Source organism: Lithobates pipiens, unplaced genomic scaffold (genome assembly GCF_037356315.1).
Source record: "Lithobates pipiens isolate NorthernLeopardFrog02 unplaced genomic scaffold, aLitPip1_a1.2 Scaffold_8, whole genome shotgun sequence".
NCBI classification, from domain to species: Eukaryota; Metazoa; Chordata; class Amphibia; order Anura; family Ranidae; genus Lithobates; species Lithobates pipiens.
Genome location: NW_027507903.1, coordinates 543,610,273 through 543,637,819, shown reverse-complemented (window position 1 = coordinate 543,637,819; position 27,547 = coordinate 543,610,273). Strand labels below are relative to the sequence as shown.

Sequence of the window (27,547 nt, the reverse complement as noted above, 5' to 3'; positions counted from 1 at the left end):
CGCCAGTGTCTAAGGTGTTTGTCATGAGTAAACATGTGCTGTGCTGAGCTCCATTGGTAGTAATCCTTGCTGGGGCTAGCCATGCTGACCGGATCCGTTCTGATGTAATTTCATGGGCTAAATGAATGGTACCCGGGCCTTGTGTCTGAAGAATCGAGGATTTGCTTGCAAATGCTTCTCTTTGAGAGCTGGGCCATGGGATCCAGTAGTGCGGCCATAAAGTTTTTACTGGCAGGGTGCTGTCACAGGTCCAGTATTGTGGTTAATCCGAGGTTCCTGAAGGTTTTCTAAAAGGTCTCGGAGCCCACCGTGAAGGGTGAAGATTGGGATTTTATCTCTGATAGAACCCTGCTGCGAGGAAAAGGTAAGGGAGATTTTTTTCAGGAATTTCTCCTTCTATGTATAATGTTGTCATGCCTATGTGTCACCACTGGGGGCTGTATTGAGCACTCACTGTCCTGACGCTGGAAACAGCAAGGAAGCCTTCACTCTCCTTCAGCCGCAACAGATCCTCCGGTAAGAAGGGGGGTCTGGTCTTCTCCTGTGCCCCCAAATATTTGTTTTTATTTTCTTGCATCATTGGACACAGAGCCAAAGTAATAACTATGTGGGTTATATCGAGGTATCAGGTGCTGGACACTGGAGCGCCCCTTAAGACGTGTACTCCCCCCCCCCCCCCCCTTATAACCCCTCCCATTACTGGGAGTCCTCAGTTTTTTTTTGCCAGTGTCTAAGGTGTTGGGCACGAGTAAGGATGTGTTGTACTGAGCTCCATGGGCAGTAATCCTTGATGAGGGCCATCCTGACCGGATCGGTTCTGATGTCTCTATAATGGACTACGGACGCAAGGTTTTGCTTGTGAATGCTTTGAGAGCTGGGCCCTGGGATCCAGTAAACGTTTACTGGCAAGGTGCTGTCACAGGTCCAGGATTGTGGGTCAACCTGAGTGTTCCCCGGTTCCTGAAGGTTTCCTTTTAAGGTCTCAGAGCCTACCGTGAAGGGCGAAGATTGTTTGCTTGTTTTTTTTTTTTTTTATCTCTGATAAAACCCTGCTGCAAGGATAAGGTTGGGGAGATTTTCTCAGGAATCTCTCCTTCCATGTATTGTGTTGTCATGTCTGTGTGTCACCACTAGAGGCTGTATTGAGCACCTGCCATTCTGACGCTGAAAACAGCACAAGCTCTACTCTCCTCTCCTTCTAAGCCAGCTCAGTCTCTCGGGTAAGAGACAGGGGGCTCTGAACACTTCCTGGGCCCCCAATTGCGTTTTTTTATCTGAGTTGAGGGCAGCTAGCTGCCTTGTTCTTGTAAAAAAAAGAAAATGTTTTTGGCAGGCTGCAAAAGCTCGCTGAAGCAGAGGATTTACCCCGCCCCCCGCCATGATGCAGAACGCTCGCGCGGGAGACTTTGCTTCCTTTTTTGAAAGGTGTAGCGTATTCCGCAAGCGGGGGGTGGGTGGGCCTGGCTAATGGTCTCAGACGCCGGCCACACGTGCAGGAAGCATTGTAAAGCCCCGTGAGAGAAGCTGCTGCCTGGCGGTGGAGGGACAGAGCAGAGTGGTTGCTGGTCAGGTTTGGTGACACAGGCATTTCCCTTTTTGGCAACATTGTACTGTATAGCTAGGATTAATAGCAGTTATTGTACTGTAGCCTAGCAGGTGAAACATTATTTTACTGGTACTGCCTCTGCTTTGTACTATAAGCTATGCGTGATAAAGGGACCAGGAACTCCTCTAAGGGTTCTAAGGGGTTAATGTATACAACAAACTAAAAACCCTTCCAAAAGAATGTCATCCTCCCCTGAGAGGTATATGGCTAGTCGGATGAGCCGTCAAGGGTAGAACACTTCTGTCCCTGTGTATTCTTCTACCATTTAAGATTATTGCTATGATGTCTCTCCATTGTAGGACTAAACATAGCAGATTCCCATCTAGTCCTCAGGGCCCTTTTGTTGAGGTGCAGGAGGCTGGGGATCAGGTAGATCTTCCCAAATATTGGAAGATACTTATTTTTTTCTCTTCGGAGGATCCTAACAGGGAGGGAGTAGCCACACAAATCGGGTGTCTTGTCTACTCCCTTACTTAACCCTTTTGTTGCCTGCAGCACAGGCTCTTGAGGTATCTACCTCTAATAAGGTTCATTTGAACCTCCCCCCCCACCTGGGGATGTTTTTTTCCTGTTCATGCATAGCTATGTGTTCTGAATTGGAACATTTCTATGAATAAATGGGGGGGTTCCAGCTATTAATGCTGCAGTCACTTCAGTGAGCAGAGTCTCCACATGTCCAGTGGATAATGCACTGATGTTAACCTCTTCCCGCCCACCCTATATCCGAATGACGGCTATAGAGCAGGCGCTTTCGTCCGGGAGGCCGTCCCTGGACGTCCTCGTGTTTACTTCCGCAATGCACGCCGCCGCGGGCGCGCATCGGGGAAGTTTTGTGTTTGCTGTGTCCCCCGGAGACGGGCAAACACAGATCGCTGTAAACGGCCAATCATAGCAGCCGTTTACAGCGCGATCGGCGTGTCCAATGTGAGATGATCTCATATGTAAACATATGAGATCATCTCGCAGCGCCGCTCTCCCTCACACAGACAGCGTGTGAGAGGGGAGAGATGAACGACTGTAGCGGCCGTAAGTGGGAAAATAAAAAAAATAAACAAAAGTGCCATCCTGCCCCAGTGCCATTTGCCCCCAGTGCCACCTGTCATCAGTGCCACCTGTCAGTGTCACGTGCCATCTGTTGTCAGTGTCACCTGTCATCAATGCCACTTATCAGTGCCATCTGTCATCAGTGTCACGCGTCATCGGTGCCACGTATTAGTGCCATCTGTCATCAGTGCCACGTGTCATCAGTGCCACATATTTAGTGCCATCTGTCATCAGTGCCACGTGTCATCATTGCCACGTATCAGTGCCATCTGTCATCAGTGTCACGTGTCATTGTCCTGGTGCTCCAGGGCCTTCAAAAGTGTAATAGGTAGTCAACAAGTTAGATGTGTAATTTATGCTCCTAGAACACCTGATGGCGCTCCCTGCATATTGGGCCTCTCTATGTGGCCAGGCTGTGAAAAAGTCCCACACATGTGGTATTGTAATACTCAGGAGGAGTAGCAGAATTTTTTTGGGGTATCATTTGTGGTATACACATGCCATGTGAGAGAAATAACCTATTTACAATGACAATTTTGTGGGAAATAAAAATTAAAAAAATAAAATCTTAATTTTGCAAAGAATTGTGGGGAAAAAAATGACAACATCAAAAAGCTCACCCTGCCTCTTACTAAATACCTTGGAATGTCTACTTTGCAAAAAGGGGTCATTTGGGGGGTATTTGTACTTTCCTGGCTTGTTTAGGTCACAAGAAGGGAGATAGGCCACCAGTACATCAGATGTGATCAATTTTGTGCGATTCGCACCACAGCTTGTAGACTCTCTAACTTTCACAAAGACCAAATAATATCCACTAATTTGGGTTATTTTTACCAAAGATATGTAGCAGTATAAATTGTGGCTAAAATTTATGAAGAAAAATTAATAATTTGCAAAATTTTGTCACACAAACAAAGAAATATGCGGGTTTTTTTTTCAAAATTTTCGGTCTTTTTTCATTAATAGCGCAAAAAATAAAAACCCCAGAGGTGATCAAATGCCACGAAACGAAAGCTCTATTTGTGGGGAAAAAAAGACAAAAAATTCATTTGGGTACGGTGTTGCATGACTGAGTAATTGTCATTCAAAGTGTGAGAGCACCGAAAGCTGAAAATTGGTCTGGGCAGGAAGGGTGTTTAAGTGCCCAGTAAGCAAGTAGTTAAAGGATTCAGCAAGTTAAGGTTGGATTTTCCTTTTAAAGACCAGATGTCTTTTGCAGTTCTGGCTGCAATTGGAGTATCTCTGTCCATTATCCCTTTAATGTCTGCTCCACTATTTTGATGGAGCACATTTTGCGTCACGCCAATGCATTGGAAAATGTGGACTCCAAGGGGTTAAGGAACAGGTGTGAGATACCTGAAAATTCTGCCTGATCAGCAGGCCCGGCAAGGGGCTGGTGTATTTGATGCACTGTGTCTCACAGTTGCTATGAAGGACTCGATTGTTTAAGCCTTATGGCTGATACTTGGACTAGTGCATTCTTGCAGAGGTCTGTGGCTGAAATATTGATCAGCCGAAGCACCATGTGAAACCCTTAGCCAGTTTGTGTCCCTTCCTGGGGTACGGCTATTTAGAGTAGATAAGTACATCCAAAAGGGGTAAACCTCTCTTTACCAGTAAAAGGAGGCTAAACATGTCTCCTTTAATCGTACAGGCTCTCCTATGCCTGGGGCATCTGCCTTTAGGCAGTCTTGACGGTCTCATTCGTCAGGTTCAGGAGAAAGTTCCTAAGGGCAGCGCCAGGATCTTGGGGGCAGAGAGCCCATAAAGCAGAATGCTAAGGCCTTCTCATGAAGGAGCACCCCCCACTCATTTGGGTTAGGGGAAAGGTCTGGCAAGAACAATGTCAGGAGCAGAGGGATTTCTGCAATTTTTTTTCTCTAGTTTACGACTAGAGCTCCAAGAAGCCCATATGGCTCAGTCGGCTTTCGATTTGAGGGTCCGGGGTTCGGGTCCCTGTTTGGGTCATGCCTGTGGGTTCCTTGGGGCTGCCGATGTGGCAGTCTTTATGCAAGAGTTTCCGTCTTCCCAGAGAGTGTTCCTAAGTTTCCAGAGGAAAAAAAAAAAGTCTTTCTGGCCTCTGGATCAGCTGTTATCCCAGTCGGTGATATCAGAGATTCCCTTAGTGGAACAGGGGTTTTTGGCTCAAACCTTTTAGGGTTCCAGAGCCAAACGGAGAGGTAAGACCCATTCTAGATCTCGAAGATCTTAATCGGCACTTAAACAATCAATCCTTTCATAATTCGATCGGCTGTGCCCATCCTGCAAGGAGGGGAGTTGCATATCTCCATGTGCCAAAGTTTCCCACTTACCAGAAATTTCTGCGGTTTGAAATATAAAATTATTTTTTCAGTTGTGGCCCTGCCATTCGGCTTAGCCACGGCACCACGAGTGTTCTGAAAGATTCTGGCACCTCCTTTAGCCAGATTAAGGGCTCAAGGCATAGAGCTCCTAGCCTATTAGAAGATCTACTTTTAATAGATCATTCAGTCTCCGGTCTAAAACCAGAGTCTGATCTCAGCTGTAGATATCTGAAATCTCTAGGTTGGATTCTCAGCATAGGAAGATTCTCCTTAAAACCATCAAGGAGGTTACTTGGGGGCCGGTTATAGATACCATACAGAAGAAGGTTTTCTTACCCCAGACGAGAATCAGTTCCACTGTAGGACTAATTCAACTTATCAGGATAAAGCAAAATTCCTACAATCGGCTGCAGGAGCTTTTTAGGGGAAATGGTGGCCTCCTTCAGGGCCGTCCCTTATGCTCAGTTTTATTCAAAGACTACTTTAAGACACCATCCTGTCGGTCTGGAATAAAGAAGATTCAGGCTTTGTTTGTTTCCAATACTCTTGGCTCCCGACATAGTTCAGAGCCTTAATTGGTGGTTGTTATCCAGCAAGAGGGAAAATCTTTATCCTGGAAGGTGTTAACAACAGATACCAACCTTCTAGGCTGGGGAGTAGCCCTGGAAGATGATTCTGTCCAGGGGAGATGGTCCAGGTTAGAGGACCTTGCCTATCAACTTTTTTGGAAGTTTCACACAGTACATCTGGCCCTAGAATCTTGGCGGTCAGACTACGGGATTGTCCTGACAGGATTCAGTCTGACAGGGCCTACATACATCGATCACCAGGGGAGGCGCGAGAAGTCGTGCAGCCCAAAAAGAGGTGAATAATGTTCTAGCTTTGGCAGAACACAACACTCCTTGCCTATCGGCAATTATACATTTTCAGGCGTACTACTTGAGACGCCAACAATTATTTCCCGTAGAATGAGCTCTTCACCCCGACATCTTCCTAGCAATATGTCAGATGGGGTACTCCGGACATGGACCTATTCACGTCCAGATTCATTAATAAGGTCAACAACTTTATGTCGAACAAGGGGTCCGCTAACAGGTGGAACAGACGCATTCGTCTTCCCATGGGATCAGGTTTCACTGATCTATGCATTTCCTCCAGTTCTGCTACTTCCGCGCCTTCTCCGCAGGATTAAGTAGGAACAAAAGAAGGTGATTCTGGCAGCCCCAGCAGGTCCCAGAAGATCTTGATTTACCAAGATCATAAAGATGGCAGCAGGAGTCCTTTGGACTCTGCCATTATAGCCAGACCTTCTTGTACAAGGTCCGGTATTTTATCTTACCTTACGGATGAAACATTTAACCGGTTTGACTGTTTACTCCCACTTTATAAAAGATCAAGGGTGATCTCCTTCGGTAGTGTCTACTTTGATTAATGCCAGGAAGCTGGCTTCCAGAATCACTTTAGAGTCTGGAAGGCATATGTTTCTTGGTGTGGATCCAGGGGCTGGCATCCCAGGAATTATGTCATAGGCAGGATTCCTGGTTTCCTGCATATGGGATCTCAAATTAAGCTGACCTTGACTTCTAGCAAGAGCCAGATCCTGGCCTTGTCAGTGTTTTTTCCTCTGGCCTCTTGCTTTCCACTCTTGGTGCGTAGCTTATTCAGGGGGTAACACAGTTTATTCCCCCCCTATCAAGGCACCTCTAATAGAGGTCGACCGATATGGGTTTTTCTCTGGCCGATGCCGATATTTAGAAATCATGGCGGCCGATAGCCGATATATGATGCCGATTTTTTTGGGCCGATATGTTAGGCCGATTTTATTTTATTTATTTATTTTTTTCCTTTTTTATTTATTTTTTTTTAATCCCCCTTGATCTAACACACCTTTCCCACTGGGGCGTTTTTCAGGCGCTTTTGGGCTAAAAATAGCGCCTGTAAAGTGCCTGCAAAATGGCTCCCCTGCAGTTTACTTGTATGTATGATTTAGATAAAAAAAAAAAAACCTATATATTAAATAAAAACAGGTAGTCAAAACTTTTGGACGAAAAAAAAAAATGGGCTAACTGTTTTTATTTTATTTTTATTTTTTAAATAGTGTATTTTTTCCCCAAAAAATGCATTTGAAAGACCTCTGTGCAAATGCCGTGTGACATACAATATTGCAACAACCGCTATTTTATTCCCTAGGATCTCTGCTAAAAAAATATATATAATTTTTGGGGGGTCTAAGTGATTTTCTGGCAGAAAATACAGGATTTTTACTTGTAAGCAACAAGTGTCAGAAAAGATTTAGTCTTTAAATGGTTAAACTGAGAACTTCTACACACTGAGATGACTTCATTCATTGAAGTGTAAACATTGTATCTTTCTGTTCTTTTCTTGGCAGGCTGCCCAGAGAGGAGGAAAGACGTTTCTATGACGACTCAGGCAACTTGCACTATTACAGAAGTCATTTCAAAGTCCCGCTGTAGTTCTAAATCGGCTTTTTATCAGCACAATCGGCCGATGCCGATTAATTAAAAAACGGCAAATATCGGCCGATATATCGGTCGACCTCTAACCTCTAAATCCTTGGGATTTAAAATTGGTCTTATTGGCTTTGCTGAATCAGCCATTTTAACCTTTTACAAGAAATTTCCTTGGTTCTTTTGACAAAAAAAATAATCTTTTCTGGTTGCCATTTCTTCTGCTAGAAGATTATCGGAACTAGCGGCTCTATCTTGTAAGAGCCATATTTCATCATGCAGAAGGATTAGGTGGTTTTATGTCCTCATCCTGAATTCCTACCAAAAGTGGTAACAGGTTTTCTTTTAAACCAAGATATTATTATTCCTTCTTTCTCCCCAGAGTCTTAATCTAGGGAAGAGGCACTACATTCTCTTGATATAGTAAGAGCGATCAGAGTCTATTTAAAGGCGACCGCTCAGGTTCGCAAAACAGGTTTTGTTTGTACTGCCAGAGGGTCCAAGATGTGGACAGGCAGCGTCAAGATCCACTATTTTCCAAATGGATTTGTCAAGTGATGTTCAAGCTTCAGCTTAAGGAAGAAAATTCTTCCTTCTCATGTTAGAGCACACTCATCCAGGGCGATTAGTGCCTCTTGGGTGGTGCGTCATCAGGCCTCTATGGCTCCGATCTGTAAGGCCGCGACTTGGTCTTCGGTTCAGACGTTTATCAGATTTTATCAAATCGATATTAAAGGTCATGTGGATATTGTCTTTGGGCACAGTATACTGTAGGCTGCAGTATGAGTCCTGTTGTCTCCCCCCCCCCCTTTCAGTTGCCATTGCTATGGGACATCCCACATAGTAATTACTATGGCTCTGTGTCCCCTGGAGTAAGAAAAGAAAATAGGATTTTTAAAACGGCTTACCTGTAAAATTCTTTTCTTTGATGTACATCAGGGGACACAGAGGTCCCTCCCTTCTTGGTATACACTTGTATTGCTTGGCTACAAAACTGAGGGCTCCCAGTAATGGGAGGGGTTATATAGGGGAGTACACGCCTTAGGTGCGTGCCAGTGTCCAGCACCTGTCGGTCCGATATAACCCACATAGTAATTACTATGGCTTTGTGTCCCCTGATGTACATCAAAGAAAAGGATTTTTACAGGTAAGCGCTTTTAAAAATCCTATTTTTACTAGTGAGGAGAGATATAAAATCCGTAGCATGTCAAATGAGAGCAGTGGGGAGCTCTCATCACCCGATTCAGATTCGTAATATGAGCCAGTAGAAAGTAGTGGATCTGTGACCGAATTGGAGGAAACAGTCCCTCCTAAAAGAATAGGATGCTCAGAATACCAGGCAACAACCAGCAGCACCATACACCCCAACAGCATCCACACCAACGGTGCTAAACCCAAAGAATCATGGCCCAAATCTTCTAGATGCCCTGGCAAACCCATCACGGCTGCCTTCCAGCTCAGGGTCAGCTACAATCCCCTCTTAAACCGTGCAGCTAGGTGTATAGCTCAACACTGCCAATTTTTCCAAAAATTTTATTTTTTTTTTCCCGCGATGTACTTTAATACATCATGGACCAGACTAACCATTTGCAGAGCCTACTGGTCCACCCACCCCATCCAGCACATGCCAATTTATTCTGCTGTGATATCCACGTCATGCTATTACACGATCATGCGCTGCCTGCATTTCAGTGATAACTCACAGTGCCCTCCCCGAGATCATCTCAACTATGACAAATTATGTAAAATCCAACCCACTAATAAAATATTTTTCTAAGAGATTGGCTGAACTTTATGTCCCTGACCAAAACACTTCTGTTGATGAATCCCTTGTCCACTTTACTGGTCGGCTGCCATTCAAGCAAAACATTCCCAGTAAGAGGGCTGGGTATGGATTGAAACTCTGTGAGAGCCACAAGATACGTGCATGCCTTCCATGTATATGAAGTCAAAGACTCCCAGCTCCAGCCCTTGAGTGCCCAACCTACATCACCACAAGCGTAAAAATTGCCTGGGACCTGGCATTCCTACTGTTCAGAAAAGGTTATCATATCTACCTTGATACGTACTATACAAGTCTGGCTCTTTTCTGCCTCCTGTACCTTGAAAAAACCTTGGCCTGCGATACCACCCAAAAAAAATAGGAAGGGCTTCCTTCAAAGTCTGGTGACCACAAGGCTACAAAGGGGAATCTGCAAGTCTGAGGAACAAGAAAATGCTGGCTGTGAAGTGGGGGTATAAGAGTGATGTGTACGTCCCGTCCACCATCCACAATGACACCCAATGAAAATTCACAGCAGACGTGGTCCCTTCCAACAAGCCTGAGTGTATCTACGATTATAACCACTTTATATGGGGGGGGGGGGGGGGGGGTTGGGCTACAGCCCCATTTATAAACTAGAAAGTCCCTCTACTGGTATAAAAAAGTTGCAATTTTCATTCTCCATTTGGCAATTTACAGTATGATACGTATGCCATCTATTAAAAGAGAGAGATCCAGCACCTTCCTCAAATGTATATAAGAAATTGTCACTGCCCTAATTTACCAGCAAGGATCTTCACCAGGGAGCATTCACTCTGATTGTGTGAGCTGACTTCATTTTCAAGAAAACGTTTCACCCACAGAATCAGGAAGAAGAAGAAGCTGTGTGAAGTTGGCACCTCATGTTTGTAAAACCTGAGTAAAAATATACCATTCGTTTGTGCTGATTTGTGCCGGAAAAACAAGCGTTTGTGCCGGTTTGGTTTCTGAGATAGTAGTAAACATTAAATTAAATGCAAGCCATTTTGCACCCCATGTTGTCACAAAAATAAAAGTTTTTTTTGGAGATATTGTGCATTATAGTTGCTGAAACCCTGCCTACTTTGCACCCCATGTTGCTGAATTTTAAAAATAAACATGCCATTCATTTGTGCCACAAAAATAAACGCTTGTGCCGCTTTGGTTTTGGCGATATTGTGTGTTTTATAGTTGCTAAAACCCCGCCCACTTTGCACCCCATGTTGCTGAATTATAACAAACACCATTCATTTATTTTTACGGCACGAACACAGCACAAACTAATGGCGTTTGTTTTTAAAATTCAGCAACATGGGGTGCAAAGTGGGCGGGGTTTCAGCAACTATAACGTACAATGTCTACGATACCAAAGCGGGACAAACGTTTATTTTTGCAGCACAAACATTAGTGCCCTTTGGTATCGTAGATATTGTACATTATAGTTGCTGAAACCCCACCCACTTTGCACCCCATGTTGCTGAATTTTAAAAACAAACATGCCATTCATTTGTGCAGCGTCTGTGCTGGTTTGTGCAGCAAAAATAAACATTTGTGCTGCTTTGGTTTCGGAGATATTGTGCATTATGTGGGGTTTGTTGGATCAGGAGGTCATCTGTGGGGAGGACGGGGTATCTCCGCTTTTGTGGTGGTCCAAAACGGATCAGGCTGGCAGGGGCAGAAGGGTTCAGATTTTTGCTGCGTCGGCTTCGCCCTTGTGTCTGGTGGGTGCTGTGAGGGAGCTTCTCACAGTACGCCCGGATTTGGCTGGGTCCTTTTTGTTACATGCAGATCGGGTCCCCCTTGTCCAGATTTCAATTCTTATCCGTTTTTTGTAAATGTTTAAGGGCATTTGATTTGTAGGAGAAAGAATTCTGCTTGCACTCATTCCAAACTGGGGAAGCCACCAGGTGTGGGTTGGATGATGAAGCAGTTAAGCATAATGGTAGGTGGGAATCGAGGAGTTCCAGCTTTATGTTCGTCCTCATCTGTTGTCTGATTTTATATATAAAAAGAACAGCCAATGAACACAGAAGAATTAATTTCATCCTTTTTTATTTGTATTTCTGGTGGACTGGTTATATTATAATATTAATTGTATTGTTACGCTCATACACCATTGGGTGTTATATATATATATATATATATACATCTTTTTTTTTCTGTGTTGTTAAGCCTCTGTTTTGTGTGCTTGTTTTTGTGGTATTGTTTCTTCTCTTTCAGGTGGCGTGATGGGCCTGAGATACTTGGCCACTCGTGTGTGTTTTGGGGGGCCAGGCAAGCAGACGTCTGTCCACTGGTTGGGGGTACCGGGCATGCTGTGGAGCAGGATGGTGCCGGAAGTGCACTGGATAGACAGCCGGATGTTCTGGTGCTACACATTGGCGGCAATGATTTAGGACTGAGGTCCATGTTGGACATCATTCGTGACATCATGTTGGACATCATGGCCTTCCCGGATATGCTCGTCATGTGGTCCAACATCATTGCTCGGACGACTTGGCGTTTGGCTAGATCCGGGGAGCGGTTCAATAAGGCCCGCAGGAAGGTCAATATAGAGGTAGGCAGACTTGAATTTAGGAACGGAGGCCTGGTTATCCGGCATTTGGAACCGGAAACAGATACTTGGTGATTATCTTCGGGGTGATGAGGTAAATCGCAATGTGGGAATCAATTTGTGGGCCCTGGGGTTGTAGAGTGGTATTCGGAGAGCTTTGAGGGTGTGGAGGGGCATTCAAGGGTAAGGTCTTCCCCTTGTGCACTGTGGCGGAGGAAAAGGAAGGGTTCGGGATCCATCAGTGGTATGGGTCCCTCTGGTGTATTTCAGTTAACGGTGGTTTAGCTGGAATTGGTTAATGGGTGCATTGTGGTTAGTGGGTTGTCTCTGAGCCAGTATGTCAGCTGGAGGCCTAGTATAGTAAAAGTTACGGTACCGCAGTGCATTCTTGAACATACAATAGTTTGGGGTTCCTGCAAAGACCAACACGATTAGTGACAGATGGGTTTTTGGTTCAACAAATGTTTTTTATGATTTGTTAATCTAAGTTTATTTGGTGATAAAGAGGCATTTATATTGTGGTCTCCATTAAAGTGGTTGTAAACCCTTTTGTTTTACTTTTAGCTATAGGTAAGCCTAGAATAAGGCTTGCCTATAGGTAGTGGAAATATCTTCACAGTGCATGTGCTGATGATGACATTGGCTCACTACAAGTGAAATAACGGACCACCACGCCGTTTCTTCTTGCCGTGACGTCACGCGGCTCCGGCAAGTCAATCGGAGTCCGCGGCCCCCGGAAGCAAGAGGGGTGAAGATGAATGTGGTCTGCACAGGGGACAGGGCGGGCTTCGTTTGCAGGTAAGTGTCACATAATTAGCTAGTATGCGATGCATACTAGCCCATTATGCTTTTAATTTGCAGGCCTTGCGGGAAGCAAAAGAGGAAGTAAATTGGCTAAGGATGGAACATCTGTTCTGTTATGGTCATGCCTTTTCCAGGGTGCAGTATGATGTACAGTGGGAGGAGCGTTACATTAGGGAAACCCAAGCTGGGTATAGGTTCTGTAAGTTCTGTATGTAAGATTTAATAGCGTGTAAAGTCAGTGTGGTTTGACAACATATAATGCACAATATCTCCGAAACAACAATCGTTTTTGTTTTGCGGCACAAACCAGCACCAATGCGGCTCAACCGACTGGTGTGTTTGTTTTTAAAATAAAAATATAACTGCGCTCTCTCATAAGATAAACCCTAACAGAACTCCACACAAATTCAGCCACCATCCAATGTGACTGCTATAGCAAAGAATAAACAAATAAAAAAACAAAATCAATAGTGATACATATACGAAATTGATGCATATACAGTGTTTAAACCGTTTCACTCAAAATATTAGATAAATATTAAATTTTGAATAAATAAACAAATTCATTGAAATGTCAAATAAATAAATATAAACATAAGTAAACACATATAATTAATAAACTCATATAGTGCTTAAAGAGAGAAACGTGCAAACATCAATAAATAAACTAAACCAACATGCCCAATAAAGTGCTCTCAAAAGAAAGAAAAATAAGTGCAGCGCGGTTATATTTTTATTTTATATGTTTTATGGGTGTGTATCACATCAGAATAATCGCTGTTTCAAAGTATTTAGACTAATCAATTCTTTTTGTGTGGTTGTTTTTAGGCTAGCGCAGTATTTTTCTTTTGTTTCTATTTGTGTGTTTGTTTTTAAAAGGCCGCAACATGGGGTGCAAAGTGGGCGGGGCTCGCATTACATTGAATGTTTAATATCTTAGAAACTGAACCGGCAAAAATGCTGGTTTTGGTGGCACAAACGAATGGTATATTTTTATTCAGGTTTTACAAACTTGGGGTGCCAACTTCACACAGCTGGAAGAAGATGCCAACAAAAAAAAAATGTTGGCTATGCAGCATAGGGGCCGTTAAGGAGAGACAGAAGTTTTCATTTTCCCCAATGTCCCTCACAGCCAGGCCTATGCATTGGAGACGAGTTTCAATGTTATCACATGTCCCTAAAATATTAGTTCCCCTAATTTTTAACAGCCTGCCATTTCCCCATTTCTAATACCTGTGCTGATCATTTGCCTACTGTCTCGATTGACCATGCCTCTACCTTCCACGTTAACTAATCTGGCCTGTTTATTGATGATGCCTGCCGTCTGGATTGATTCTAAACCATGTTTCTGCCTTGATCTTGAACTGACCCTGACCTGTTTACCGACGATACCTCTGCCTGCCGTCTGGATTGCTTCTAAACCACGGTTTGGGCTGTTAATCAACCATGTATTTTATCTGCCACTTGGACTGATCTTTTGCCCTGCTACTGTAGTAATGGGATGCAAGATAACTCAAGCGTCTCTCATATGTAAGGGGCTTCAGAATAGTGTTCTGAGTAGAGAAAAGCTGTTTTTGGTTTTCTCTGGGTTTTGTAATTCCCAGATCAGGGTCTTGAGACTGGAGGCTTTGAAGAGATTTGAGTAGGAAGAAGTCTCTACCCCGTCCCCATTTTTTCCTGACCGAGGCCCTAAGCTTTGATGTTATTGCCCCCTACCTGGACCAGTACTTTGGCTGTGCTTACCTTATCTCTGCCTGTTGCATGTAATGACCTAGGACTTTTTTATGGACCATGTTCCTGCCTGCTGCCTGGACGATTCCTTTGGCTGTTGCTGACCACATCTCTGCCTGCTTCCTGGACCAATGCTCTCCTCTGTGGATAACTGTTCTACTATAACCACAGGTAATCTTTTTTGTTTAGCTGGGCTTTGAAAAAGTCTCATACATATGGTATTGCCATACCCAGGATGAGTAGCAGAATGTATTTTGGGGTGTAATTCTTAGTATTTCGATGTTTTGTTTTGAAGATATATTATTAATTGACAACTTGTGTAAGAAAAAAAAATAAATATACATTTTCATTTTTCTTTCCACATTTTCCAGAAACTTGTGGAAAACAGTGACTGACATGTTCAAAAGTGTGTGTGTGTGTGTGTGTGTGTATGTATATGTATGTATATATGTGTGAGATATATAATATATATATATATATATATATATATAGATATATATATAGATATATAGATATATATATATATATATATATATATATATATATATATATATATATATATATATATATATATATATATATATAGATATATATATTTATATGTTGGGATGTTTGATTTCCAAAATGGGGTGATTTTGTGAGTGTTTCCACTGTCCTGGTGCTCCAAGGCCCTTAAAAATTTGATAAGTAGTCCAGAAAATGAAATGTATGTCCCTAGAACACCTGCAGGTGCTTCTTGGATGCTGGGTCTCTTTATGTGGGCTGCCTGTGAAAAAGTCTCACACGTGGTATCGCCATACACCAGAACAAGTAGCAGATTGTATTTTGGGGTGTAATTCTTGGCATGTTCATGCTATGTGTTAGAAATATCTTATAAATGTACAACTTTGTTTAAAAAAAAAAATGATATATATATATATATATATATATCTCCATCTCTCGGTATGTTTTCATTTTCTTTACACATTTTCAAAAAACTTGTAAAAAAAAAAGACATGTTGAAAAAAACTCATGATGCCTAATAGAATATACACTGGGGTGTTTGCTTTCCAAAATGTGGTCATTTTGTGGGTAATTTTGTAGGGCCTTCAACAATGTGATAGGTAGTCAGGAAGTTAAATGTTAATTTATGTCCCTAGAATACTTGAAGGTGCTCCCTGTATGTGGCCAGGCTGTGAAAGTCTCACTCATGAGGTACCGCCATACTCAGGACGAGTAGCAAAATGTGCTTTGGGTTGTAATTACGAGTATGCCCATGCCATGTGTGAGAAATTACTTGTTAATATGACAATTTTATGACAAAACAAATTGTAATTCCTAGATAAGGGACAGACCTTTAAATGCATGAAAAATTTGGATAGGACCCTTTTTTTCATTTTTTTTTTCTGTAGCACCCTCTAGCAGTAGATAGGTGCTAGTATGGGTTTTTACTAGTGAGTCAGTATAGACAAATTTAGGCAAGCCTATGCTGCAAGCTAGGCCTGTCTGTTTTGATCTGGGGACTGGGAGTGGTCAGAGTAGCAGTGGGTGGGATCACCTGTGCTCTAGTTCTAGGGCACCTCTCCTGCTTCCAGGGAGAAGATTCTGGAAGAGGGGCTGGGCCTGGGACTGGAGTGGCAGGCAGCTCATGTGGGAGCCATGACCAATCCCCAATTGGTATTGGCAGGGGGCGGGCCTCCTATATTGGCTGAGGTGATATTCCACTGGGGGGAGGAGTCGGCGGAGTGAAGTGAGGAATGGAATGCTGGGCAGCAGCAGGAGGACATCTCCATTGGGGGGGTGCTCCGATTGCAGGAGAAGGCCCGGGGAGAACTGTGAGGGAACATTGCCTCTACCACCACACGGTCGGTGGTAGGGAACTCCTGGAGCAGAGGGGCAAATGAAGCTGTCAGAACACATGGTCAAGTTCCTCATCAAGGACTCAGGGCAGTGGAAGGTCAGTGAGTGTTACCACAGTAGAGGGCTGGATGTGGCAGGAAGTCTGTGAGGGAACTCTGCTTTTACATGGTCATTAGCAGAGTCTTCATCATACACACGGTGGATGGTGGGGAGTCCTGGATCAGAGAAGAGACTGTGTAGTCCACCATCTAAGTCATGCTTTTAAACTACTAGGCCTCCAGGGAGAGGTTCTGCCGGCCTCAGGCCTAGTAGTAGCGAGCAACCAGAGCCTGGGGGGCTTATTCAGAGTGGGTCCCTATTACCCAATAGAAGAGGATGTGACATACTTTGATTCGGGAAGTTTGTGCAGGAGAAAACCAGTGTGGGTTGAAGGAAACAAGTTTGTGCTGGAGGATTATCAGTCTGCATTGAGATGCAAGAGGAGATTTGTTCAGTGTTAATGTACATCCACTCTTTTGGCTCTAACTTTGTGCTTAATTCTTAACCACTTGACCACTGGGCACTTAAACCCCCCTCCTGCCCAGACCAATTTTCAGCTTTCGGTGCTCTCACACTTTGAATGATAATTACTCACTCATGCAACACTGTGCCCAAATGAATTTTTTGTCCTTTTTTTCCCACAAATAGAGCTTTCTTTTGGTGGTTTTTGATCACCTCTGGGTCTTTTATTTTTTGCGCTATAAATGAAAAAAGACCGAAAATTTTGAAAAAAAACAAATTTTTCTTTGTTTCTGTGATAAAATTTTGCAAATTATTAATTTTTCTTCATAAATTTTGGCCCCAATTTATACTGCTACATATCTTTGGTAAAAATAACCCAAATTAGTGGATATTATTTGTTCTTTGTGAAAGTTAGAGAGTCTACAAGCTGTGGTGCAAATCATACAAAATTGATCACACCTGATGTACTGGTCTTGCAACCCGAACAAGCCAGGAAAGTACAAATACCCCCCAAATTACCGCTTTTTTGAAAGTAGAAATTCCAAGGTATTTCGTAAGGGGCATGGGGAGGTTTTTGATGTTGTCATTTTTTCGCACAATTCTTTGCAAAATTAAGATTTTTTATTTTATTTTATTTTTTTTTTCCACAAAATTGACATTGTAATAGGTTATTTCTCACTTGGCATGTGTATACCACAAATAATGCCCCAAAATAAATTCTGCTACTCCTCCTGAGTATTACGATACCATGTGTGGGACTTTTTCCACAGCCTAGCTAGAGGCCCAACATGCAGGGAGCACTATCACGTGTTCTAAGAGCATAAATTACACGTCCAAATTGTTGACTACCTATTACACTTTTGAAGGCCCTGGAGCACCAGGACAATGACACGTGACACCAACGTGGCACTGATCACAGATGCCACTAATACGTGGCACTGATGAAACATGGCACTGATGACACATGGCACTAATACGTGTCACTGATGACAGATGGCACTAATACGTGGCACTGATGACACAATTGACACTGATAACAGATGGCACGTGACACTGAAAGGTGGCACTGATGATGACAAATGGCACTGATATGTGGCACTGATGACGCTTGACACTGATATGTCACTTATACGTAGCACTGGGGACAGATGGCACTGATGACAGGTGGCACTGGGGACAGATGGCACTGACAGGGGCAGTGGGGGCAGATATGTTTACATATAAGATCATCTCCCATTGGACACACCGATCGTGCTGTAAACGGCCGCTGTGATTGGCCGTTTACAGCGATCTGTGACTGGCTGTGTCCAAGGGACATGGCCAGCACAGAACCGATGCACGCCCGTGGCAGTGTGCAGAGGGGAAGTAAATAGGAAGACGTCCAGGGACACCCTCCCGGCAGATAGCGTCCGCGCTGTAGCCGTGTTTGGCTATAGCGCGGGCGCGAAGTGGTTAAATATGATGACAATGATAAATCCAATGGGCATTCCATAATCCAAATCCCTATCCAAGTTGTACCCCCCAATAAAACAACAAAAACAAAACCAGCAAAAGACTGTTCATTGTCTCTGGAAGTGATGTATGAAGTCTGGCAGTGGGGTGAACTGGTGGATTGTTTGTTACTAGTTGCAAAACCATGGCTACATCTTTTTTTTAAATGCAGAGCAATACAACATATGTGTTGCCTACTCCTGTACTTGTGTATTGATGTGCTTTTTGAAATTATTAGCAGGGTGGATCTTGCATTGCAGTACAAAGTGTGTGGGTAATGTCCGAGTCTGGGCCCTAACAGATTCTTTTGAATTTCATGTATAATATAGCTTGTGACATGTTAGATTTTAAGTTCCCATAAAAGGAGTTAGCTAACGGATGTATAATTCTGGTAAACAATAGACAACGGGACATGACCCCCCCCAGGAATCAATCTGAGCCCATCTTCCCTGCTGCTGCTGACTTAATCCAGATTAAACAGCAGGGTGCTTTGTATTTACTCTGTCACTGTACAGCTCCACACTGTGAGAGATGTGTTTGTACTGATGTATAAATAGCAGACATCGAAGGGAACATCTGTCACCAGACCAGACCTGAGCGGAGAGACGCCATTCCAGCAGGACAGGTAACACACTCCTGAGCAGTGTTTCTCAACCTTTTTTCATTCGGGGCGCCATTGAAAAGTAATTTCAATCTTGAGGCACCCCTGTCCAAGGCTTGGTTCACGTTACGCTCATTCCTGACACACAGACAAATGCTCTGCTCTTTAGCGGTGCTATTAATTCTTAATGGTATGGTACCCCACACATTGGCAAACATGGGGTTCTTTTGGTACTTTTTAACCACGTGCCACCTGCCATATAGCAAAATGATGGCGGTAAAGTGGTTGTGTTATCCTGACCAGACATCGTATGATGTGATCAGGATAACAGAGCCGGCGCACGCCCCCGGGGGGAACGCAGCATGGTGATCGGAGGTGCTGTGTGTCAGTGTGACACACCTCAACTCCAATCGTGGTATGAATCCTGACAGAGGCTTCTTACCACGTGATCAGCTGTAACCAATCACAGCTGATCATCTCGTTAAACAGGAAGTGCTGCTAAATGGCTTTCCTCGGTTCACGCTGACAGGGAGACTTCCTGTCGGGGGGGAGTCTGTGCTTATAATCAGCACATTCAGCACGGCCCCCATCAAAAGGTGCCCATCACCTGCCAGCCTGTCCCCCTCTATAAATGCCTGTCAGTGCTCAAAAAAGTGCCAATCAGTGCCCCATCAGTAATGCCTGTCGGTGCCCCATCAAAGTGCTACTCGGTAATGCCTGGCAGCAGCTCCTCATTAGTGCTGCCTATCCAGTGCCACCTATCAGTGACTATGAGTGCCGTCAGTGCTGCTTATCAGTGCCCATCAGTTTTTTTTTTTCAAAATTGTCGGTCTTTTTTCGTTGATAGCACAAAAATTTAAAACCACAGAGGTGATCAAATACCACCAAAAGGCTCTATTTGTGAGAAGAAAATTATAAAAATTTAGTTTGGGTACAGTGATGCTTGACCATGCAATTGTCATTCAAAATGTGACAGCGCTAAAAGCTAAAAATTGTCCTGGGCAGGAAGTGGGGGAAAGTGCCTGGTATTGAAGTGGTTAAAATAAAGGGTCTGGGACTTCTTTCCCTGCATTTCTGTGGGTAGGGAAGCCCATTGAAATGAATGGGCTGCCCTACATGCAGCACGCATCCACACAGATGTGAACCAAGGGCTTGTTCACGTCAGACTGGAGGGGCGGTAAAACCACATGGTTGAGCCGTTTTTTACCACCCCCAACTGCTCCCCCTTTAGCTGCAGAGGCAGCAACTGGGGTTATACACATGCTGTGGCTGCAGTTGTAGCTATACCCAGGGCGAATGGGACAGCACCGCAACCACCCTGTAACTGTGTGCATTGCATGGTTGCGGTGTGGTGATGCTGCATTTACGGCGCTTAAAACAGGTGGAGAGGAGGCAACATTTTTCCTCTTTACTGTCTGTCAAATGTCTCATTAATGAGATCTGAGCATTGATTGCCCTTCTCTACCATGATCCCGCAGCATACCTGTGAACGTCTGGTCGCATCCCAGTGCGCCGCTGCACAACTGTTGAGAAAGCCTGCTCTAGAGCAATCTTTTTACAGCAGAAGAACCCTTGAAACCATTTTTCAGGTATCGGGGAACCCCTGGTACAGTTAGGGTGGATTCACACCTATGCAGTTTTGGTGCTTTTTGCATTTTGCAGATTTGCACTACATTCCATTTAACATGATTTCCTATGGAACACGTTCTGTAGTGCAAATCTGCAAAATGCAAAAAGCACTAAAAGTGCATAGGTGTGAATCCAGCCTTAGTCTAACAGGAATCATTGGGAAAATGTCCCTTACATTAGTGGTCGGAAGAATGCCTCCTAAGGCTGGATCTCACACCTATGCATTTTTAGTGCTTTTTGCATTTTGCAGATTTGCACTACAGCCCATTTAACATGGTTTCCTATGGAACACGTTCTGTAGTGCAAATCTGCAAAATGCATAGGTGTGAATCAAGCCTTACAGCATGGCCAGCATGACACCCTTGCAGTCATGCTGTTGGTTCTGCCAAGTGACGTTGGACCTGGAACTATGCAGGTGCCATCAGATGGGAGGTCTGTTAGACACAACTCAAAGAACCTTTAGCCACCCCTGAAGGAACCCTTGTTGACAATGACTGCTCTAGGGGGATCCTAGTGAATAGACATGTGCATGACGAAAAAATTTGTTTTGATTCATTAATCTACTCATTTTGTTCTGTTCAATTTGGTTGATTCGTTCAATTCATAATCGGAATTCGTATTCTGAATTATTCAAATTTTCTTCAAATTTACCGATATTTATTTATTTTGATCTGAAATGTTCAAATCGATACATTTTGGATCGGTCAAATCGAATACTTTAGATTTTTTTTTTTTCGATTCAAATGTGGTAAAGTGAACAAATGGAAAGAAAAATCTTCATCAAATAATTACGATGACTCTTTAAATAATCTTTAGCTTAAAGCGGAACATCAGTCATTTTTTTTCAGCCTTCCATCTATTAAATCTTCCGCCCTTGTTGCTTTAACTTTGAATAGTAAAAAAAAAAATCTGCCAGTAAATACCTTTTTTATACAGCCTACTTCCTGTTTCTTGTCTGGAAAAAAGCCTAGGCTTATGACATCATGCACAGCTCTCTCTCTTGTGAGAGTTTTCCAGGAAGGGAGGGGAGATGAGTCATAAGAGGGCCAATGAGAGCTGCAGACAAGCAGCAGCTTCAGCTGCCCACAGTTAAAATGGTTGCAGCCAGACTCAGTGGAGGGAGATTTCTGCAGCATATTTGGCAAGTACAGAATCACAGTATATATAAAATAATATGCAAAGTGGTTGGAAGGAACCTTCGGAATGGCAAAGATGTTTTTATTATAATGTGAGCTGACTGCAGTTCCTCTAAATGGTACTCTGATAACACACACAGTCATTAATTTCAGCAATATGTGTACAGTTAGAATTTGACTGGAGTTTGATGTAAAATTCTAATCGAATTTCTGTCCGAATTCCCGAAATTTGGATGAATTTTGTTTCGTTATTCGGGGAATTCAGTAAAATGTGTTTTATATTGTAATTCGTGTATTTGGATATATCTGAATAATGAAAAATGTGTCCAAATATTAATTCTAAACAAAACGAACCGCACATGTCTACTAGTGATATAACACAATTTTCTCTGTAAACTCACCTCAGTTTCTCCCTTCAAGGAGCTTACTGTCTATGGTCCCTACCTCACATGCTTAATAGGGCCAGTACAGATAGGAGCAATTTGACCTACCAGCATGGGAGAAAACAGGAGTGCCCTGAGGAAACCCATGCAAGCAAAGAGGAAACATGCAAATCCCATGCAAGTAGTGTCCTGGTTGAGTTGTGAACCCTAGTGCTGCCAGGCAGAAGTGATGTGATGTTGCAGTTTTCCCTATGTTTACTAACCTAGACCAGGAAGGAAAATTGCAGTAGGTATGGATCCAACTATTGATTTTAAATATTGAATTTAATGGGAAAAAAGTTAAAACCTGTCAGTTTTTTTTTTGTACAACCTTGCACTGTGAGAGATGTGTGTGTACTGTTTAACTAGAAGACAACGCAAGTGACTAAACCTGAGTGGAGAGACGACATTCTAGCAGGACAGGAAACACTTGGTGGTCAGCATGAAACCCTTCAGTCATGCCGTTGGGTCTGCCAAGTAGCGTTGGACCTGGCACGATCAGATGGGAGGTTAGTTAGCCACAACTCAAGAAACCCCTGGAGGAACCCTGCTTGAGAACGACTGCTCTAAGGGGATCCTGCCAATTTTATTTAGCTAAATACGCAATTTGGCAAATTACTACTTTCCTTATGAGGCTCTTTTAGTATAAACATGTTCAGCCTAGCCAAGCGTATTTATGGACCCACTGAGTAAGAGACAAACCAGGTCTATGGTTATTTCATATCTTCATGTCCACCTGCTCTTTAATTATGACCAGCCTAATGCCCGATACACACGTTCTGATTTTCCGACAGAAAATGTTCGATGGGAGCTTTTTGTCAGAAATTCTGACCGTGTGTAGGCTCCATCGGACATTTTCCATTGGAATTTCGTCACACAAAATTTGAGCTCTGGATCTCAAATTTTCCGACAACAAAATCCGTTGTCGGAAATTCCGATCATGTGTACACAATTCCGACGCACAAATTTCCACGCATGCTCGGAATCAAGCAGAAGAGTGGCACTGGCCATTGAACTTAATTTTTCTCGGCTTGTCGCGTCACCGCGTTCTTGACATTTGTAATTTCCGACCAACTTTGTGTGACTGTGTATGCAAGACAAGTTTGAGCCAACATCTGTTGGAAAAAATTCATGGATTTTGTTGTCGGAATGTCCGATCAATGTCCGATCGTGTGTAAGGGGCATAAGACTACATTTTCTAGTTTTTATATATTCTGTTTTCTTGATGTATTTTGCTCAGATCAGTGATGTCACTGGTTTAGGGCAAGGTTATACAATGTTTATCTGAAGACACTCAGGTCACCTTGCCATCTACAGGGCAGTTAAAATCTACCACGATATGTATCTTCTTTACATGAAAAATTATATCAAAACAACAGTGGCAATAGTGTGTTGCTACAGCAATGGCACCAGTAGGAATGCATGTAAAAGAGGATGTCTTTTGTTCCAGTGAAATGTGCCTTCTACATATAATCTATTCCCTTTATTTTGTATAGTATGAGCCGCCATGTGACAGTAGTTCTGCTCCTTGCCGTTGTTCTCCTGCTGTTTTCTCATATGAGTCATGGCCAGCACTGGTCTTATGGACTACGGCCAGGCGGAAAGCGGGAAGTTGAAAGTCTCCAGGAATCCTATGCAGAGGTAAGAATAATTCAGATCAAAGAATGTAGGACAAATAAACTCATCTCTTTCTATGGTGTGAATAACTCTCAAAGGGTAGCTACACCAAGGCATCAAAAAGCCTTGTAAGCCTAGGGCTACAATGACTATTACATCCCCTTTTTTTTACCAAGAGATTCACCCAGCGAATTGCATTCAAAATACTAACCACAACATACAAAGCCATTCACAACTCTGCTCCGAGCTACATCACCAATCTTTTCTCCAAATATCACCCAAATCGTCCCCTCCGCTCTTCTCAAGACTTCCTACTCTCAAGCTCTCTCATCTCCTCCTCCCATGCTCGTCTCCAGGATTTCTCCAGAGCCTCTGCCATCCTCTTGAACTCACTACCTCCATTGGTCCGGCTATCCCCTACTCTCGCTACCTTCAGGCAATCCCTAAAAACTCATCTCTTCAGGGAAGCCTACCATGTCTCCAACTAATCTCCTACCACTTCCAGGAAAGGAAGGAAAATATCCCATTATAGATGTCAGTGGATTTGGAAAACAACAGAATTATTGTTAAGAGGCGCTTACCCCCATCCAGGCTTCATATTCCATGCTCTGCTATTCCTGATGATGTCACAACCAGAACTACAGGGACGATCAGCCAGGTGCTCACCCGATTCCACAGTGCCTCAGATACATGGCAACATGTGGAATCTTTATAGGAAACCTGTCAGTATAGAAATATGAAGGCCACCATGTTGAAGTTCTCCTGATAAAAATACTTGTTGCCCGACTGTCATTCTGACACACTAAAGCTGAGTATACACATATCGATATTCGGCAGATGAGAAAGCTGGTTACAGCGGTGGGGCAAATGAGCAGGGGGTTACAGTGGCAGGGCAGATGGGCATGGGGGTACAGTGGTGGGGCAGGGGGGTACATTGATGGGGCAGGTGAGCAGGGGGGTACATTGGTGGAGCAGATGTGCAGGGGGATACAGGTGTCACAGAAGAGCAGGGTGGTACAGTGGTGGGGAAGATGTTCGGGGGGTTACAGTGGTGGAGCAGATGTGCAGGGGGGTTACAGTGGTGGGACAGATGTGCAGGGGGGTTACAGTGGTGGGGCAGATGTGCACGGGGTTACAGTGGTACAGTGGTTTGCTGCACTTAAATTAATCACATCATGATTCTGATTGGTTGCTATAGTCACTGTACTAAACCCATAGCCCTTCATCGATCTCAGATAATATAGTAGTAATTACAATATTGTACGTTTATTTTAGGTGCCAAATGAAGTGTCATTCACGGAACCTCAACACCTTGAATGCTCCATTCCACAGAACAGAATCAGTCTGGTCAGAGATGCCTTGGTAAGCAAATGCCAAAGGAAATATTAAATATGAACACATTCCAGTCTGTTGTAGCTCTGAGGCTAGCTGCACCATTGGTAGCAGGACAGGAAAAGACTAGGGTTATTCTTTCACTGTTTCTGCAGACCGTTGCTGTAATTAGCATAAGCGGTGAAATAGTAACCTGTGTCCCTCATCCAGAATTCAAACATCTCACCTACCCTAAACGGATGGATTCTAGATCAGGGTGGTTTGCATCAGTCTGCCCTGACTTTTCAAACATTCAGCCTCAGCTTTGAACTCTTGATTGCAGTTTGCCCAGCACAGTATGAGCCAAGGCAAAGACATTTCTTGGGCAAACTGGTCATGAGTTTTATAACTAGAACTCCTCCTTGGCTGATCTTTTGCATGTATCACAGTGTACTTCAGTAAAAAGTAAACGCACTGGATTGGCAAACACTGTACTGTTCAGGTCCTGGGCAGGCCACGCACTTATAAATGAGAATTATTTTACATGGAGGTACATTGTTATATTCCATTTCTTACAGTAGCAGCTGGGGATGGAGCATGTACCATACTTGTTCTTTGGAAAAAAATTGGGAAGGAGCGCAGACCATACTTGTTCTTTAGGAAAATGTTGGGAAGGAGCATGGACCATACTTGTTTAGGAAAACATTGGGAAGGAGCATGGACCATACTTGTTTAGGAAAACATTGGGAAGGAGCATGGACCATACTTGTTTAGGAAAACATTGGGAAGGAGCATGGACCATACTTGTTCTTTAGGAAAACGTTGGGAAGGAGCATGGACCATACTTGTTCTTTAGGAAAACATTGGGAAGGAGCATGGGCCATACTTTTTCTTTAGGAAAACGTTGGGAAGGAGCATGGACCATACTTGTTCTTTAGGAAAACATTGGGAAGGAGCATGGGCCATACTTTTTCTTTAGGAAAACATTGGGAAGGAGCATGGACCATACTTTTTCTTTAGGAAAACATTGGGAAGGAGCATGGACCATACTTGTTCTTTAGGAAAAATGTTGGGAAGGAGCATGGACCATACTTTTTCTTACTTGTTCTTTAGGAAAACGTTGGGCAAGAGCATGGACCATACTTGTTCTTTAGGAAAACGTTGGGAAGGAGCATGGACCATACTTGTTCTTTAGGAGAAAAGTTGGAGGAGGCGCATGTGCTATACTGTTCTATAAAGTTTGGGGGAGGGGGGGACTTGGATTATAAGAAAAATTGGGGGAGGGGCTTTACTTGCTTTTTTGAAAAAAGTGCACTTGGACAACTGTATAGGTAAATTGTACCATGGTTTTAGGGTAATTCTATATGAATAGTGGAAAAAATGTTTAATTAAAGAGGAGCTGCACCTAAAAAAAAAATAATAAAAGCCAGCAGCTACTAATATTGCAGCTGCTGACTTTTAATAAAATCACACTTACCTGTCCCAGGTTCCAGCGATGTCGGCGGCAGATGACGAGCGATCGCTCATCTCTCTGCTGCCACCGCCGCCATCCTCTGTCAGGGAATCGGGAAGTGAAGCATGACGGCTTCACTGCCCGGTTCCCTACTGCGCATGCGCGAGTCGCGCTGCGCGTCTCTTATGGTCCCCCGCTGTGTCTCTGGGAACTGTGTGTTTCCCAGAACACAACGGGGGGGGTGGAGCGTCTGCGGGGGTCTGCGGCGGTCTGGCCGGAAGTGGGTGCAGATACCTGGATTATCCAGGTAACTGCACCCCCCTCCCCCCCTGAAAGGTGCCGATTGTGGCACCGGAGGGGGGGAGGGATAAGATTAGCGGAACTTCCCCTTTATACATAAAAAACTAGATGCATCTGGTGGTACAATTATTTTTATTCTAGAGAGAACACAGAATTTCAGATGCTCCCTATTTAGTTGAAAGTTTATAGGAAGCCTAGAAAAAGAAGGGAGGCGATAGCTCACTGCTCCCACTCATCCAGCTGTGCATGTCATTTGAGATTAAAATTTTGTAGGAAGGCAAAGCTGCCCAAAGAATAACATCTGGTAGTTTCTATGTCTTATGTGGGGTACACACGCACATATATATTATTTTGTTTTCATTCAACAAAGTGGGCTGAACGGAAAGAGAAAAAAAAACATACAGATCGCTGTACTAATACAAGTAATGTTAGTACAGTGATCTCCCCCAATGAGCTATTGTATTCTGATAGGGGTACTGCCCCCCCCCACCAAAATATTCTGATCAGCCATTGAGTGCTGATCGGATTCTGCTTTTCCAGCATCCTTGTTTGACAGAAGCTGGTGGTGAGACTGACTTCTGTTGGACAGGGAGCTATAGTCACAAGTCAGTCAGTACCCGCCAAACTGACCATTTGTACCTGGTTGGTGATGTAAGGATTGGCTGAATGAGTGTGGCAAAGGAGACAAGCATCGGACATTGCTGAAAATGTCTCAGGTGTGTAGATTCTTCAGGCAGCTTTGCTGCAGAGCAAAGATGATATAAATGGTAACTGGGACAAGCAAGTATAATGTCTCTTCGATCAGATGATTAATGAGATGTCCTAGACATGGATGGATGTAACTCTATGTATGTTTTACAGATGAACTGGCTGGAGGGAGAGAACGCCAGGAAGAAGATTTGATGTTGGAAATAGCTTATTTTAAGAAATGATTCAGTAAACCACAATCTAAAATCA

The 27,547-nt window shown here is 43.6% G+C and overlaps 1 protein-coding gene across 3 annotated transcripts; it reads left to right on the top strand.

Moving 5' to 3' along the window:
- The first annotated feature begins 464 nt into the window (after positions 1-464).
- Positions 465-27,547, top strand: GNRH1 (gonadotropin releasing hormone 1). Of its 3 annotated transcripts, none has more exons than XM_077469744.1 (4): positions 465-516; positions 23,406-23,550; positions 24,802-24,888; positions 27,452-27,547. In XM_077469744.1, exons 2-4 carry the CDS (start codon positions 23,407-23,409, stop codon positions 27,491-27,493), a joined length of 273 nt encoding a protein of 90 aa, XP_077325870.1. In that variant the 5' UTR covers positions 465-516; position 23,406; the 3' UTR covers positions 27,494-27,547. The 3 variants fall into 3 exon arrangements, with proteins under 3 accessions (XP_077325870.1, XP_077325871.1, XP_077325869.1); XM_077469745.1 differs by lacking the exon at positions 465-516 and adding an exon at positions 14,314-14,461; XM_077469743.1 differs by lacking the exon at positions 465-516 and adding an exon at positions 18,593-18,746.